At 45.8% G+C, this 17,424-nt stretch overlaps 1 protein-coding gene and 1 long non-coding RNA gene across 5 annotated transcripts in view; one reads left to right on the top strand and one right to left on the bottom strand.

The window, feature by feature from the left end:
- Window positions 1–17,424, bottom strand: part of LOC308596660 — a 292,291-nt gene that overhangs the window by 253,175 nt on the left and 21,692 nt on the right. The window lies entirely within an intron of this gene.
- USP15 (ubiquitin specific peptidase 15) overlaps window positions 12,084–17,424 on the top strand; it is a 54,712-nt gene continuing 49,371 nt past the window's right edge. For 2 of the 4 annotated variants that reach the window (XM_081211497.1, XM_081211496.1), the window contains exon 1: window positions 12,085–12,275. In XM_081211497.1, coding sequence (XP_081067623.1) covers window positions 12,187–12,275 — 89 coding nt within the window. In that variant the 5' untranslated portion in view covers window positions 12,085–12,186. Of the gene's footprint in view, window positions 12,276–17,424 lie in introns of all 4 variants that reach the window. The other 2 variants (XM_081211495.1, XM_081211498.1) reach the window with 2 other exon arrangements.

Raw genomic sequence — 17,424 nt, 5'->3', positions numbered from 1 at the left:
ACGTCAAAGTGAAAGTAGATAAATAGGTACCACGCCGGCGGGAAGGTAAACGGCGTTTCTGTGCGCTGCTCTGGTTCGCCAGAAGCAGCTTAGTCATGCTGGCCACATGACCCGGAAGCTGTACGCTGGCCCCCTCGGCCAATAAAGCAAGATGAGCGCTGCAACCCCAGAGTCGGCCGTGACTGGACCTAATGGTCAGGGATCCCTTTTACCCTTTACCTTTACCTAACCCTGGCTCAGCTAGGATAACCCAAGGCAACTGGATCCTAACCTCACCATCCCAGCAGATCTGGGGGTTTGGACTGCGGTGTGCTTAATCTAAAGGGGCGGAAATGTTGGTTTGCTTTTTATAAAAACACAATTATGAGACTGCATGGGATTGTTATGTTGTATCAGTTAAATTGGAAAAGTTGGGTTTGTGCCAATCCAATCCACAATCCACTTGAACTGGAAAAGTTGGGTTTATGCCAAGTTAGTTGCATTGATCAAATGCCCTAATAAACTAAGTTGGATACATTAGAGGGTTGCATTTCAAAAAGCTGTTGAACAAACCAAATTTGTCACAGATGCAGGTACAATGCCGGCTTGCAGATTAATGATGAATTGAGCCATTACTTCAAGATACCTGCAAGGATAGCCTTACTGATTGAGTCGGCAGTTTAAATGTTTGCATTAACTATTTGGAGAAGACTTAACATTTGCAAGTGTATTAGGAATACTACAGTATATTGGTTTAACCTTAATATCTGGAACTATACACCGCTACGCTGCTGTTTCAAACAAATGTTATATCTGGGTACAGGATGGTAATTTGTTCTGGAGGAGTATTTTTTTTAAAAAAAAATCCAGTTGGGCAACTGGCAACTAACAGAAGACATGGGGCATAAAAAAAGAAAAATCTAGAAACTGCCTAGATTTGAATTCTAGAGTCCACATAGTTAAGTTCTCAGAACAGGAAATATTTTCTGTTTATATTTTTAACAAAGTCTTCAGATTAACTTTCCATCCACTTCTGGGCTTATTCCAGCTACATAAAGGCAACCCCATGCCATCTGGCTACAACAGATGTGCCAGGAAAAATGAAAATTTAATGGGCCAAGAGTACAGAACCCATCAGTACATTGGAAATGTAAACAATGAAAAGTCATTAACACAAAAAAGTAAACATGAAAATAACACGTTAACCAGAGCGAGGAGGGAAACTAACAAAACAAAGCAAAATGAATACTATACTGTTAAAGCAGGCCTTAATTCTTTAGACAGAAAAACAGAAGCAGCAGATGAAACAGAAAATAGTAATGCTTAGCATTGATATTTCCCTTTAGTTCTGTATGTTTGAAACACTTCCCATACATTTTTTTAAAAGTAATCTGCACAACATCTTTGTTATAAGATTGCAGCTAGGATTGTAATTTACACGGAAATCATTTTCAAGGAGCTCTACACAGAATTGCTTAAACTATTTTAATGAGTGTGGCTCACTTATGTTTTACGGAATTTGAAATCGGAGAAGTGGCTAGAGTAAGAGCCAGTGAAGTCCTGAAGACAGGACATGGACACATAGCTGGGAAGATCTGAGTTCAAATCCTTTCCAAGTAAAAAAACTTCCCTAAGTGGCCTTATGCAAAAATGTACCTCTCCCTCTGCCACTTTCCTCCTTAAATGTGCATCTTGGAGGAAGGAAAGGATGCAATTACAAATCCTTAGTGGAGGCAATTACCGTATTTTTTGCTCTATAAAACTCACTTTTTCCCTCCTAAAAAGTAAGGGGAAATGTGTGTGCGTCTAATGGAGCGAATGCAGGCTGCGCAGCTATCCCAGAAGCCAGAACAGCAAGAGGGATTGCTGCTTTTGCTGCGCAGCGATCCCTCTTGCTGTTCTGGCTTCTGAGACTCAGACTATTTTTTTTTTCTCGTTTTCCTCCTCCAAAAACTAGGTGCATCTTGTGGTCTGGTGCGTCTTATAGAGCGAAAAATACGGTAATAATAAAACCAGTTTGTTTGTAGTGGGTATCTTCCATATTATATCTAGACATGGCCATATTTGGGAGATCATTCTGATGATATGTTGATGTCCAAGTGGAATCTAAACATGTGTTAGTACATCATTTATGAAGTTCCCTATAACAAGTAGAAAGCTCAAAAAAATGCAAGCGTTTGCCTCTGTGCGCCTGGAAATGAACTCTGAAAGTTAAGAATTATAAGGGCTTTTGTTTCTTTGGTACAAATGCCAAAGAGGTTCTCTCCCCCCCCCCCAAGAAAAAAACATTTAAAGTGATCTTATGTTAAAACATAACTATTTATGCAGGCATAATGTTTCACAAACTTATGTTACACATTTTCAAACTTCATAACCTACACAATAGAGGTTATTCATTTAATATTGTTATAGGCATCACAGCCTCCAAACACCTCTTTTTTTCCTTTAACCTCTGTTCTGGAAACCCAGGGAAAATTTGGCCTTGATCAAACCCTCTCCCCAAAACATTGCTGCAGAAACCACGGCAAAATGGCTTGGGGGGGGGGCGGGGAGAGAAGCAGCGGAAGCAAAGACAGACTCGTGACTCTTCTGCCATTGCTTGTTTATTTTTCATCAGACAGTATTCTTGAACCATCACAGGACTCAATCCATCTGAAGTTAATCATCAATAACAGCACAGTGCGAATCATGTTTCCTTAGAGATATGAGCTTTGCGGGGGGTGTTCATAATTATCTCCTTAGAGTTAAGTGAAGTTTTTTTGCCCTCAGGTGCATTTCACAGTTTGCTTGCACCCCTAGCTTTTCCCATCAGCACAGCTTCATGAGTGTCAGATTCGTTTCTGCTTTTGTAAACACGGGGGGGGGGGGGGCGTTGATGGTGGGGGTTGTCTTTACCCCAAGCAAAAGCATTGACAGCTTGACTAAGGATGCAGATGTATTTGAGATAACGCCATGTGGACATGGTTCATCATTGGAAACACAATGGTTTTTACTAACGGTGGGGTTAGGCTGCATACCACCTTGCGATATTTTATATGAATGTGCAGGATATTCAAATGAAATGAAATAAATATTAACAATGACTAGCAAGATGAATCTATATAGTGACAAGGAAGCTAGGTAGAGAGAAATAGAACAAGGTGGGGAAACAAGTAAAAAAATGGCCTAATGGGGGTATATTAAGTGTTTATCTTAATCTAACTTCAGTTGCTTCATTATCATTGTTTACCGATCCATCTTCAGCTTTAATTAAACATATTGCACAGTAAATCAAACACTTCTCCATATAACAACATAACTGGTAACCATCTGCCTGGGCAAAACCTCAGTAAATTTGTTATGTATCCCGTACGGAATGCACACTAAGTGAGAAGCTGACTAAGGAACATTGCCCTCTACCTCTCCTGCAGTTCAATCCTATCATGTTACAGTAATAAACAATAAACAACAACGAAAAACCCTGCCCAACTTTTATTTGCCTTATCTGTAGCTGCAGTTTATAATAGTTGGACCGTTGCTGCCCCCATGTGTTTATCCACTGGCATGGCGGCATTTGCCTTTCCTTAGGTCATGTAAGAATATTGCTGCAAGACTTTCATCATATCATCAGTAAACAGGAATTATATAACTAAGCAGATGGGAAGAGTCTCTCTTTTTTTTCCTGTGCCAGGAGTCCTACATATTTTATTCTGTTAAAGACATATTTTACTATAGAGGATGAGAGAAGACATAGAAGGGGTTCTGATAGTGGAACGTCTCCACCCCCATCGTTCAGCCCGGACACTGAGGTCCAGCGTCGAGGGACTTCTGGCGGTTCCCTCACTGCGAGGAGTTACACGGAACCAGGTAGAGGGCCTTCTCGGTAGTGGCACCCGCCCTGTGGAACGCCCTCCCATCAGACATCAAGGAAATAAGCAACTATCTTAATTTTAAGACATCTGAAGGCGGCCCTGTTTAGGGAAGTTTTTAATGTTTGATGCTGTAAAAGGTAAAGGTACCCCTGCCCATACGGGCCAGTCTTGACAGACTCTAGGGTTGTGCGCTCATCTCACTCTAGAGGCCGGGAGCCAGCGCTGTCCGCAGACACTTCCGGGTCACGTGGCCAGCGTGACGAAGCTGCTCTGGCGAACCGGCACCAGAGCAGCGCACGAAACGGCATTTACCTTCCTGCTATAAAGTGGTACCTATTTATCTACTTGCACTTAAGGGTGCTTTCGAAGTGCTAGGTGGGCAGGAGCTGGGACCGAACGACGGGAGCTCACCCCGCCGCGGGGATTTGAACCGCCGACCATGCGATCGGCAAGTCCTAGGCACTGAGGTTTTACCCACAGCGCCACCCGCATCCCTACCGTTTGATGCTGTATTTTTAATATGTGGTTGGAAGCCACCCAGAGTGGCTGGGGAAACCCAGCCAGATGGGTGGGGTATAAATAATAAATTTGTTGTTGTTGTTGTTGTTGTGATAATGAGGGCCCCATTTGGAAACAATTGATCAAAACAAATGATAAAACAGCAATTTAGGCTCCATGGAACAGAGCCTAGAATTGTGCCCATTATGTCTTGCATACAAAATAAAACGGTTTGACATTGCAGGTCCCACCTTAACCATCCTACTCATCTCAAAATTACTCTGGTTTTAGTTATCAAGGTGCTTTCCTTATTGGCATAGTTAGTCATCCAGGTTTCACAAATGCTATCAAAAACCAGAAAACACTGAGAAACATTTCTGGTTCCACTGTTAATCCGTCATCAACAAATAAAAGATAAATCAACACGAGTGCATCACTAGAGCTTGGAGAAAAAGGAAAGACCCAATGAGGCTGCTTATTGAAGGGCCACTTTCCCCCAGCATAAAATGTTTGGTTTTGCATGCCAGTCTATTACCTAAATATTATTTCTTATAAAAGAGATAAACCTGTCTTTGGACTGCTACCACTTCAAGACTGAACTTGGGGCATCACTGGGTTGAAATGGCCTTCCGTGCAAGGAAGCAGCAAATTCATCCATAGAGTTAGAAATGTTAGCAAAGAGAGAGAAAGAGAAAGGAGTCTGCCAGAATCCTTTGACCTGGCCTCTGACATTCAACCATGAGAGCCGACACTGCAGTCCAGAAAGAGATTTCGCTCCTCATGTGCTATTTATGAGAACCAGGCTTCAGAAGACAGTGTTCTCTGAAGTTACATATACACAGCCTCATTCCATATACTAGTGTGTCTACCTAACAGGCAAAAATGCTATTTGAAAATCAGAAACTGTCAAAATCCACTTGATTTTCAAACTGAGCATTTCTATAGCACATTTGCAACTCAGTTTTAAGCATAGTTTTCCCACATAGTTGAGTCATTAAGGCTGTAATCCTAACCCCATTTATTTTAGGAATAATATCTTCACTGAATTCAGTATTTTATTTCACTGAAATGGAAAAGAAAACACCAGCTTTTTGTTTTCATCCAGAGTGGAACCTCTTTTTTGGTAAACTTCTCTTTAAAGGTAAAGGTAAAGGGACCCCTGACCATTAAGTCCAGTCGTGACCGACTCTGGGGTTGCGGTGCTTATCTCACTTTAATGGCCGAGGGAGCCGGCATACAGCTTCCAGGTCATGTGGCCAGCATGACTAAGCTGCTTCTGGCGAACCAGAGCAGCGCACCGAAATGCTGATTACCTTCCCGCCGGGACGGTACCTATTTATCTACTTGCACTTTGACGTGCTTTCGAACTGCTAGGTTGGCAGGAGCAGGGACCGAGCAACGGGAGCTCACCCCGTTGCGGGGATTCGAACCACCGACCTTCTGATCGGCAAGTCCTAGGCTCTGTGGTTTAACCCGCAGCGCCACCCGTGTCCCAAACTTCTCTTTACAACATTCCAAATACAAAGCATTCAAATGCAGCATTTTACATACATTTAACTTATCACTTTAAGGTATGGATGTAACAGACTCTAGTACTTGTTGAACTCTGATCAAAAACAGCTCTCCTGAACACAAATTTCCCAGAAGAGCACTAAAGATCTCTCCCCTCCACAAGAAAACAGCAATCAAAACCAGCAGGGCTGATTTCAGTGAATATCTGAATTCATCCTTTCCCTCACGTTTCAGAGGCAACGTGAATGAGCATATTCTACAAAATTTAATTACAACTGGTGTTTGGGAAGATAAGATCACACACAGTTAAAAGAGGGGGATAGCTCTGACGTTATCAGCTTTTCCATTCCTTTCTGCTATATGGCAAAAATGAAAATCAATATTTTCTATTCTAATGGTGCAGTCTATGAATATAGCATCTATAATAGCTTTTGTCTGGCATCTATTAAGGAAGAATATCTTAATACTCACACTAATTAGACCCAATTGTTATCTGATATAGCCCGTGCAGTTAGTCACTCGTTCTTTATAGACTACAGAAAAAGAGTAGAAGAATAAAGGAAGTTGTTTGCTTCTAAGGAAGACCATGTAGCCACTCCACTCCTTTCTTGCGTTTGCTTTTCATAAGGCTTACAATGACCTGCAACCAAATTTCCTTTCTTTTCCCAAGCTAAGTGATATTTTCCTTTTACAGAAAAAAGCATTAGTGGTTTCTGTTATGTACTGAAGTTCTCACCCTGGGCCAGCAGGGGGATACTGTAGATAGTTCAGCTCCACATATGCAAATAAGGGATCGGAAGTGACGTTCAGTGATTGGATAGTTACAGAAAATGGTTACTGTTGTGTTCTAGTGGAGCTCTATATAAGCAGGCTGGCTGAACCCTTCAGTTCTGTTCTGTTCTGGCCTGTGAATAAACAAGAGCTGTTTGAAGAATCACTGTGTCGTCTGATATGTTCACCCACAACTTAACAGTTTATGATATAAACAAAGCTGTCCACCTGGCAATTACGCGATGTGGCATCACATAATTGATAAGTCAGAAGCCCTGCCCACTTGGCAAATTTGGCAAATGGCACCAAAAAAAATTCCTCACCCCTGGTTTAAATCACACTTTATTGCCATGTCCAAACTGAGAGACTGCAGTTTAATCTCAACTTTCTTATGAGGTTAGGAAACCAGGGTCTGATTCCTGGCTTAAAGCAAATCCCTAGCAGCCTGTGCTTTGAAAGAGGAACTCATCAGGGCCACCTGCGCTAAGCTCTTTCCCATATGGCAACTGAGATGGAACTCAGTGCAGATGCTGCAGATTCCTCCTGCCAAACACAGAATAGGTGAGAAGCAGGTGCTGACCCTTCAGCATTTGCCAGATGAGAACATCAGTACAGCAGCTCATTCAATCCTAATTTCTGCAAAGTAAGTACAGGGATGCGGGTGGCGCTGTGGGTTAAACCACAGAGCCTAGGACTTGCCAATCAGAAGGTCGGCGGTTCGAATCCCCACGGCGGGGTGAGCTCCCGTTGCTCGGTCCCAGCTCCTGCTAACCTAGCAGTTTGAAAGCACGTCAAAGTGCAAGTAGATAAATAGGTACCGCTCCGGCGGGAAGGTAAACACCGTTTCCATGAGCTGTTCTGGTTCACCAGAAGCGGCTTAGTCATGCTGGCCACATGACCCGGAAGCTGTATGCCGGCTCCCTCGGCCAATAAAGCAAGATGAGCGCTGCAACCCCAGAGTTCGTCACAACTCGACCTAATGGTCAGGGGTCCCTTTACCTTTTAAGTACAGTTCTGCCAATGGCCTGGTGAATTGGGGTGCTTATCCTAAGGCCCGTGCTTTGGAGGGCCCCACACAGGCCCAGTGAGGAACTGGCCGGGAGGAATTTGCTGCCACCCCACTTCCTTCATTCCCAGTTTAAAATCATTTTTGTTGCTGCACCAGAGCTCTTCTCTCCCCTTGCTCTGAGGAAGAGTTATTCTGGGCGATATGGTCTTGAAGACTGCTTGTGGCCATGATGCTTTAGCACAGCAGGTAGAAAACCTTAAAACAAAATGCTACTTTAAACTGTTGCTCTAAACTTGAAGGTTTTCTACGTCTTAAACTAAAATGTGGGGAAATCAGCCATGGCTGGTACCGCCCCCTATTTGCAGGTCTGGCCAGTCTGGCTTGAGGTAAACATTGTTAGAATTCCTGCTCCATGATTGCAGTCATGGGACTGTTGCCTTTCACATGATGGTGTATGTTTTGACTCCACAGAGTGGGAAGTGACAGAGACAGGATGTTTGTATTACTGTGTTCCGTGAAGTGCGATTATTGTCCTTTGTTCTTTTTCTCTTTGCTGTCTGATGCTAAAGAAAGAGGGAGCCATGTTGCAGTGCTCTGTGTGTGTTAATATGTAAATAAAGTAGATTAGCCAAAATGCTGAGTTGCTGAGGTCTGTTACGCAAGCTGCGAAGACTCTGCGGATCCCTAAGTGTGCCAATGTCTGTTGGCATTGGTCGTTGTGATGTTCGGGCAGAAGAAAGCTTTTGAAGCTCCAGAATGATCGACCAGGAGAGAAGGAACAGGCCAGTCGGGCATGTGTCTCTGCCTGGGTCCTACTCGAGAGTAGGACAAGCTCCTGACAAGCTGCCTGGAAGCGATATTGTGCAGTGGTAGCTGGCTGCACAAGGGGGAAGGTGTGAGCGCAGCCACAGCAGCACACCCACGAATCATCTCCATGTTTGCCATTGCACAGGAGAAGATCAAGCAGCCTTAGGAGATAAGGGCAGGAAAACATTTATGGATCAAATAACCCAGAAAATCATAACTGCAACTACAGGTAGCAGGGAGAACGGAAGGAGGGCATTAGGAGATGAAGGGTATATGCAGAACAACAAGACGGAGAATCCAAAGATGAGAAAAATCCTGGTCCCTCACACAGGAAAAATGTGTCCTTTTGAAATGCAGAGGTTGGGGAGCAGCTGTGAAGCCAAGAAGCATCTTGGAGAACTGGTTGAAGGCAGGCTGGGAGAGAGGGAATCCAAGGCTGGCCTGCTGTGAAGAATGGGCTTCTCCTGAGATGTGGATGCTGTGAAATCCCTCTCCATTGAAAGCTTCTGGTGTAAAGTGTTGTTGGCATCTGTCTGTCTCAAGAGACAGTGGAGTGCGTCTCCAGAGGGGAAGTGAAACCACTGGAGAATCACAGCAGCTGCTGTGGCTGCAGAGACCGGTAACTTGTAACTGCTGCCTCCCACGTTGCTTTTGCTGCAGTTCCGAAGTGATCTCAGTGGGGCTTAAACCTGGGTTGGCCAGACGACAAGACTGGCTGATGTGGACCAAAGGGAAGCAGATCAATACATTTGGCACCAGCTTGGCTGCAGGAATTGCAGGAAGGTGTTGTTCAAGACACTACCCAACCATCTCAGGGATTCTACTCTGGATTTGTGTAGGGTTTACGCCTTAGCTTTTTCTTCTCCTGAAGGTATCCCGCAAGGCAATAGAGGTTTAGGATCAGAGGTTTTCCTTCTCTGATGCAAATATGTGCAAATAAATCATATTTCAGCTGCAAACTCCGCCAATGCATCATTTCCCCCAAAGGAACACAGACCCTGGTTCAGTTCCTGCAAAATGCACTCCCAATCAAAACATTTTGTGCTTTGTATCTCAGGGCATGGGTCCTTGGTCACATCATGCAGGTCACTTTGCTGAACCTAAGCAGCTGCAACTATGGTCAGCATCTGTACAGAGACCTTGCGGGAATCTCATGTGCTGTGCCTTAAATTCCATGATGGAAGAAAAGCAGAATATAAGTGTGCTATTGATTTCATATATTTGTATTTTACTAAGTGTATCTGAAGAATAGATTGTGCAACTAATGCAAAACGATTATGCACCAACAGCTATCAACAGAATGAGAAAACAGAGCTGTGATTGATCAGTAGTGGAGTGGGGTTTGCCTATGATTACTCAAATACCTAGCGGAAGCCAGGCCACATTATTGCTAGTCGTTTGGGCTTGCAGTTATTCCAGTACTGCGGTTTTCAATTATCCTCCAAGCTTAGAGCATGATAGGGCAGGGAAGAAAGTGTCGGGCACAGGAAGCTGAGTATGAAACTTGCATCTCCTTGAGGTACTGCTTGGCACACAGCAATCTGTCTCAAGAAGCCAGGAAAGGTGGAGAAGGAAACAGATTTGGTCCAGCTGGATGATGCAAAAGAAAGGACAGTAGTTTCTGAAGGTTTCTAGCATTTCTAAGAGGCCTGTGCTCTTCTTACACTATAATCTTATGTGCACTTAGGAACAAGTCCTATTGACTAGTGGGACTTAAAGGTAAAGGGACCCCTGACCATTAGGTCCAGTCACGGACGACTCTGGGGTTGCGGCGCTCATCTTGCTTTATTGGTCGAGGGAGCCAGCATACAGCTTCCGGGTCATGTGGCCAGCATGACTAAGCCGCTTCTGGCGAACCAGAGCAGCACATGGAAACACCGTTTACCTTCCCGCCGGAGCGGTACATATTTATCTAACGAGAGCTCACCCCATTGCGGGGATTCCAACTGCCGACCTTCCGACTGGCAAGCCCAAGAGGTTCTGTGGTTTAACCCACAGCGCCACCTGCCTCCCAGTGGTACTTACTTCTGTGTAAACATGGACAGAATCAGGCTGAAACTGTATATAGTGCAGTAAATGTATCTTCCAAAACACGCAGTCATCCCACTTAGAATTTGGCCTGCTGCAACTGTACAAGTGTAAATGGCTCGGACATGCTGTTTAGGCATCCTACAAATGATTCTGGATAACATTTGGTTGGCCTCATATGCACCATGTGGGAGGAGGGAGCTTTTGCAATTTATCATCTAGGCTAGAAGCTGCTCCTTTGCATTCCTGTGCACCTGGACTGAGGAATGGTCCTTCTCTGCTGTTGGTGCCATCTCAGAAGGTGTTATTAAATACTTATGGGTTTTTGATTTTCCTGTTGTTGTTGTTTTTAAAAACCAAGCTATTATGAAATTATTTTGAACACTATTTTATATAGAAGTACTGTGGGTCGAGTTTTATGCATTTACACTTTTGCGAACCACTTTTGAGTAGAGGGTATACAAATAAAAGTGATTGGTGTTTCAAGCCACACTTATCTGGGAGCAAGCCCCAATGAAAACAATATGAATTGCTTATCTGTAGGGTTGTACTGAAATCCAACTGCCCTTTTCCCTAGAAGCCCTGAATATGTATGTGTGCCTGTATATAAGCTTGAAAACAGCAGGTATACATGAAAATAAAATAAATGCCTACTATTAAGTGTCGTTAAAGGACAGAGGAATGGGTAACTTCTCACATAGTAATGGGCAATGGCACTCAGTTATATTTTTCATGTTAGAGATTTTATTGGAGGCTTACAGAAACTAACAGCTTAAAGCAAACACCTTGCAAATGGGTTCAATTAAAGCCGTTTAAAGTCATTACTCATCCCATTTGACGTCAAGTTCGTCGATATGAACTTCCCTAACCACCTCTAATTTAATTTACTTACCACCACCACTACCACTCCCAACCCCACCACGGCTACGTTTTATTAAAATGCACATGCCGCGCAGATATCACCATATGAAGCCACCTTAAGTTATCATTATTATCCGCTTAAAATTAAGAATGAACAGCGCCCGATTCTGCAGGCAACACTCAGATTCCTGCATTCCAACGGGGTTGGACTAGATGACCCTTGGGGGTCCCTTCCCATTCTACAATCCTGTGATTCTACGGCAAGATATGCCTCCTGCTGCTGGCGGGGGCTGCAGGAATACCCCGCATATTACGCTAAAGATCCCACCGCAGCGGCCTCGGCAGCATCACATCCATCAGCAGCTTTAGGCCAGCCTTTTTTCCCGACCCCTCGCCCGACAGGTTTCTCCAGACTACAACTCCCATCAGCCCGGAGGCTTGGGGCTGATGGGAGTCGTAGTCCGAGCCGCCCGATTGGCGAAGACTCTTACCCCCTCATCCCACACAGCCCTGCTCCTCTTCGCATGCCCTCCGCTGCCGCAGGCCTCCCGCCCGCCCGGTGGCGCTCGCGTCCCAGAGGCGCCGTCCTTTCTCTCTTCGCAACCTTCCCCCGCTCTTTCCCTGCGTCCCTTTCTCTCCTCTCTCCCCCCCGCGCTGCTTCTGCCGATGGGGTTGCCGAAGTGGGAGGGGGTCGTGGAGGGCGTTTCCCCGGTCGCCGCGCGGCGTCACTCCCAGCATGCAGCGCGGCCCGCTCCTGCCGCCGCCGCCGCTGCCTCCGCCGCCGCCGCTCCTGTCACCGCCGCCGCCGCCTCTCCCGCCGCCGTCACTTTCGCAGCTGCTGCCGCCGCCGGCGCCGCGGGGCTGGGAGACATGGCGGAGGGAGGCGCGGCGGACCTGGAGACCCAGCGCTCGGACATCGCGGCGCTGCTCAAGACGGCGCTCCGCAAGGGCGACACCTGGTGAGGGGCAGGGAAGGGATGGGGGAGGGGGAGGCCGGGGAGGGGGAGAGGCTGGTGAGGGGCCCTTCTGAGTGACAGGTGCGGGCGGATCCTGCCTGCCTCGCCCCACCTCTTTTCCTCCGCCGCTTGGGGGGGGGGAGGCGGCAGCAGCCCGCCGCCCTTCCTCTCCGCGCCCCCCACCATCACCACCCCCAAAATGCGCTGGGAGCGGCATCCCCATCGAGGAAGGGGCTCACCTTGCCTCGCAGGTGGCGCCAAGGCGGGGCCAGGCGCTCACAGCCGTCCACCCGCCCCCCGCCCCTCCGCGCATCTTTCCCATGACAGGTTCTGGAGAGGCAAGGTTTGTGCCAAGGTGCTGCTTCCCTCTCTCACCTGCGAGAGGAAGAGGCGAGCCGGTCCAGCCGGCTTTCAATTGCAGGCACTTCTTCTCCCAGGTGTTTTCTCCTATTGTTTCAATCGGCCGGAAAACTACCACACACAAAAAAAACCACACACACACACCCTATTTTTTCTGTGTATTGAAGGCAACCAGTGATCGAGTGTGAATGTTTCCTGGGTTAAGGTTTCTCATCCACAGCATAGGCTTTCCCCCAGAATGCTTACATATTGCAAGGCCTTGTCTTTTCTGGCTGACTGTTGCTTGTCACTTCTGGATTTCCTTTAGGGTTTCACCTCGCCTGGTTTCTCCCACAACACTCCTTTCTTTTCCTCTCCACCCTCCCTGTAGATTGTATTTATCTGCAAACCGTGTCACTGTTTTATGTTTTTTCTTCTGGTGCAGTACTAGCTGAAATACCTGGGAAATGGATCTTGCCACCTCCCGGCTTAATTGTGCTGAATCTTGAAGAACGTTTTGGTATTTGTGGAGTAAGATGTGACTAAACAGATCAATTATGCACACATGTTCGCCCCCCCATTAGAAGAGAAGTTAATCCTGGGCCTTGGGGAAATTCTTGGATTTTGGAGATTGAGGATAACGTTGTGCATCCAGGAGCCACTGTGTTATCTTGGAGCATGCAGAACTGCCAGTGGGATTGTGGCCTGGATATGTGAAGATTTCATAAACGGGCTGTTGTGACTACGTGTGTCATGGCAGTAACATGTATCACACAGTGACAGTTCATACAAACAGCTGCACCTTGTGAATCCTATTCAGGCAACAAACACAAGGGTGACTGCATGGAGGCTGTCAGGTGTGTCAGTCAGCCCGATTTTTCATAAGTTGTTTGAAACTTTTTAAAGTGCAGTCCGATGCATGTTTACTCAGAAATAAGTACCACGGTCTTAAATGGGGCTTAGAGAGCAATCCTAACTGCTAGTCAGAAATGCCAGGGCTAAATGGTGCAGTGGAGCTTCTCTTGCTGGCCAAAGCGCAAGGTGTATGTAAGCAAAAATGTTGATTTTACTGTGCCAGCTCCTTGCTATTACAGCAAACAGGCCTATGATCAGTAACTGGAATCCAGTGGGCCTTTGTTCAGCTCATCTCTGCCACTACTCTCTTTCTCCTGTTCTTTCAGAGAGTACAGCACCAACTTCCATGGTTATGGAACCGTGTGGAGTGACACCACTATCACATCCTAACCCCTTCAAGTGATCGGGGTTAGGGTTGCTTTATTACTCCCTACTGATAGGTTTTAGGATTGCAGGGTTAATTATACCAATTCATTGGGTTTGTTCAACTATAATTTATGTTACCATAGAAGAAGCAAGTGGGCTTGAGTCTTGTCAAATGCAGGTGTGTAGCAGTTAAACACTTAACCTGTTTCTCATTTGTTTTCTATGTCTGTCATTGCACCCTGAAGTCTGAAGTTTCCTGCATGTTAAGGCCCAGTTCAAATGTACTGTTGCTGGTGGGAACTGGCAACAAGCTTGAGCATTCCCCCTGTTCCCTCTTCCTCTTTTTTCACTCTGCTTTAGAGGAGACTTCCTGGCTTGCCAAATCAGTTTCCCATTATGTCTGAGCTGGAAATTGTTCTTTAAATCCTACCTACACACAACACAGGTTTATTGTTATTTGCAAGCCAGGGTTATAGGCAGCGTTAAACTATGGTTTCCAAATCACAGTAATCTGATTTAATAAACCAGAAAGTATCTTCCCAAGCTGGGGAAGCATAGTTAGTTGGAGTGGAAGCATGATGTCTGAACTTGACTTGAATTACATTATCTCATCTCAGCTACAAGCTGCTACTCTCTCATCCTGCAGAATCACAACTGTGCTGGCCTACCTTAAAGAGCTGATGTGGGAATTGCTGACAGAGTATATGTAAAGCATTTTCAGGTCGCTTAATAAATTTTACAGTACAATTCTAAACATGTTTACTCAGAAGTAAGACTTATTAAATTCTGTGAGACCTTAGTTACACATTTCTGTCCCAACCATTCTATATAATTTTGAAGAGTTCTTTGAAGTTGAGACTAGAGATGAAGATGCAGCATATTCTTTACAAATTATGAACTACCCTATAACTAGGTGAATAAGTGTGTCCATTGTCACATCTGCCTCCCCTTTTTTCCCTCAAGAGCTCAGTGCACCATACACAGACACCCCATTTTATCCTATCAGCAACCCTGAAAGATAGTGTAGACTGTAATCTGAGTGATAATGAGAGGTTCAAGGCCACCAGAGAACTTTATGGCTGAGAGAACTTGCTGCACTACACTACTTCTCATCTGCCTTTCATTGTTTAACACAAATTTGTGCACGCTTACTCAGAAATATGTCCCACTCTTTTCATTTGGGCTTTTCTTCCCTAGGTGTGTATATAGTATAGCAGCAGCCCTAATTAGCTACTGAAACTGGCCCCATAAGTATGACAGCATGAAATTAAGACAGGTAGTAAGTCCTGTTTAGGGATTCACATATTTTAACTAGGCATAGGTAGACGATCATGCTATAGGAAGTGAGACTCACCTTTCTTCTATCCTGCTGCACAAGCATTCCTTTGATACCCACTCCCTGAAGAAGAATGGTGGGTGATATGAGTATTTGTACCAACTTCTTTCTGCCACTCCATACAACTGAACCTGATGGCCTGGCACCATTTTGAAAGACTCACTCTCTGCTTCATTGTATTGCTGATGGCTTACTAAAAGCTTCTATGGTGGGGTACACTAGTTGTCTTCTTCATAATGAATTGATGGCTGCCACAAGCAACCTAACAACTGTATTTGTAGAATTCTGGTCCCATTGAACTCAGTGGGATTTACTTCAGAATAAACATGCTTAAAGTTGTACTACTAGATAAAATCTCACACTAAATTATTGTGATATATACTGTAGTATTATGAGAAGGTATAGTCTTAAACTCAGAGAGTTGACGATGAAAGTTGTAAGCAAGTGTAGTAATGAGTAATGTTTGTGTTGTTTTAAGATGAATTGAACTTCAGAGGTTTGCTGTAATTTGAGAAGCTATACACATGGTTTCCCCTATTCTAAGCATGAATATTTCAACATCTGATTCTGTTTTTCAAACATTTGTATGACAACATACTTAGTCACAGAGAAGAACTATAGTTCAGAGATAGTGCACATGCTTTGCATGCAGCAGTTCCCAGTTCTAGTCCCAAGCATCTCCAGGGGAAAGTCACCTGTCCGAAACTATAGACAGCTCCTGCCAGTCAGCATAGGCAAGGAGCTTGCCAACCTTTTTGGTCCCATGAACATAATTGGAATTTTGAGAGTGCTCAGTGAGCAACAGTGCTCACCACTATCTCCCTCCCATTCTCTCAGATTGCTCCTTTTCTGTCCAGCTGCTCAGGTGTTGATCTGTATGTGCTTTTCAAGGCTAGGATGAGCAGCTCAGGTGCTGAGCTGAGCCTTGAAAAGTACATAGAGCTGAAGGCAGTTTTAGAAACTGAGATATGAAAGCTAGGAGCTAAATGGCACCTTAAACCCAGGTTATGGGCGCAACAACGGAATGTCCTTTTTATATAACGAATACGAATGAACTGCAGCTAAAATATTATGTTCATTTTTCACATGGTCTAGTCCTTCCCCTGCCCACCCCCTAATATTCTTGAGAGGGTCTCTTCTCCAGTCTTCAGAGAGTAGCTGGAAGTGGGGAGGCAGGAAAAGGTCCTCCTTTCCTTCTACTCTGCAGTTTTAATCTGAAATCATAGGCGCAGTACTGCACCCAGAGTTCAGAAGCTGTTCGCGCTAGTGAAAAGTGCGCCTATAGCAATGGTAGTTTTGAACACTGCCTAAAAGAAGTGGTAAAGTGTGTTGATTTCTGACTTTCTCCTTTGGTACTATGCTCTTTTCAAGTGGGAGGGGAGATAATCACCATTTCTACCTCATAACCAAAGCAGCTGTGAGGAATGCAGGGGGGGAGGGAGTTCAGAGGCTTTGTGGGCAGCAGGGTAGCACTCTACACCTTCAAGGTTACCCCACTGATGACCCAGACATTTATGAGCTCCATGGACCAATCGTCTGATTCAGTACAGTGGTGCCTCGCAAGACGAAATTAATTCGTTCCGCAAGTTTTTTCTTCTTGCGAGTTTTTCGTCTTGTGAAGCACGGTTTCCCATAGGAATGCATTGAAAATCAATTAATGCGTTCCTAGGGAAACCGCTTGCCAGGCTGGCGGTGCGGAGAAGGGCTTTTCTCCCCACCGCAAGCCTTCAGGACAGGTACGGGAACAGAGGGGAAGGGGCGCAGCGCTTCTCCTCTGTTCCTGGGGCTTGCGGTGGGAGGAGGGTTTTTCCTCCCCACCGCCAACATTCAGAACAGCATTCTGAATGTTGGCGGTGGGAAGGAAAACCCTCCTCCCACCGCAAGTCTTCAGGACAGCCATCCGAAGGCTGGCGTGGGGAGAAGGGCTTTCCGCTCCACCGCCAGCCTTCGGAGCAGCCTTCCGAAGGCTGGTGCGGGGAGAAGGGCTTTCCGCCCCACCGCCAGCCTTCGGGAGGCTCCTCCGGGGAGAAGGGCGCGGGGAGAAGGGCTTTCCGCCCCACCGCCAGCCTTCGGAGCAGCCTTCCGAAGGCTGGCGCGGGGAGAAGGGCTTTCCGCCCCACCGCCAGCCTTCGGAGCAGCCTTCCGAGGGCTGGCGCGGGGAGAAGGGCTTTTCTCCCCACCACCAGCCTTCGGAGGAGCCTCCCGAAGGCTGGCGCGGGAGAAGGGCTTTTCTCCCCACCGCCAGCCTTCGGAGGA

The sequence above is a fragment of the Podarcis bocagei genome (assembly GCF_964188305.1).
Source record: "Podarcis bocagei genome assembly, chromosome: 10".
Lineage (NCBI taxonomy): Eukaryota > Metazoa > Chordata > Lepidosauria > Squamata > Lacertidae > Podarcis > Podarcis bocagei.
The sequence above is the reverse complement of the archived record's forward strand: the minus strand, read 5'-3'. Positions and strand labels throughout refer to the sequence as shown.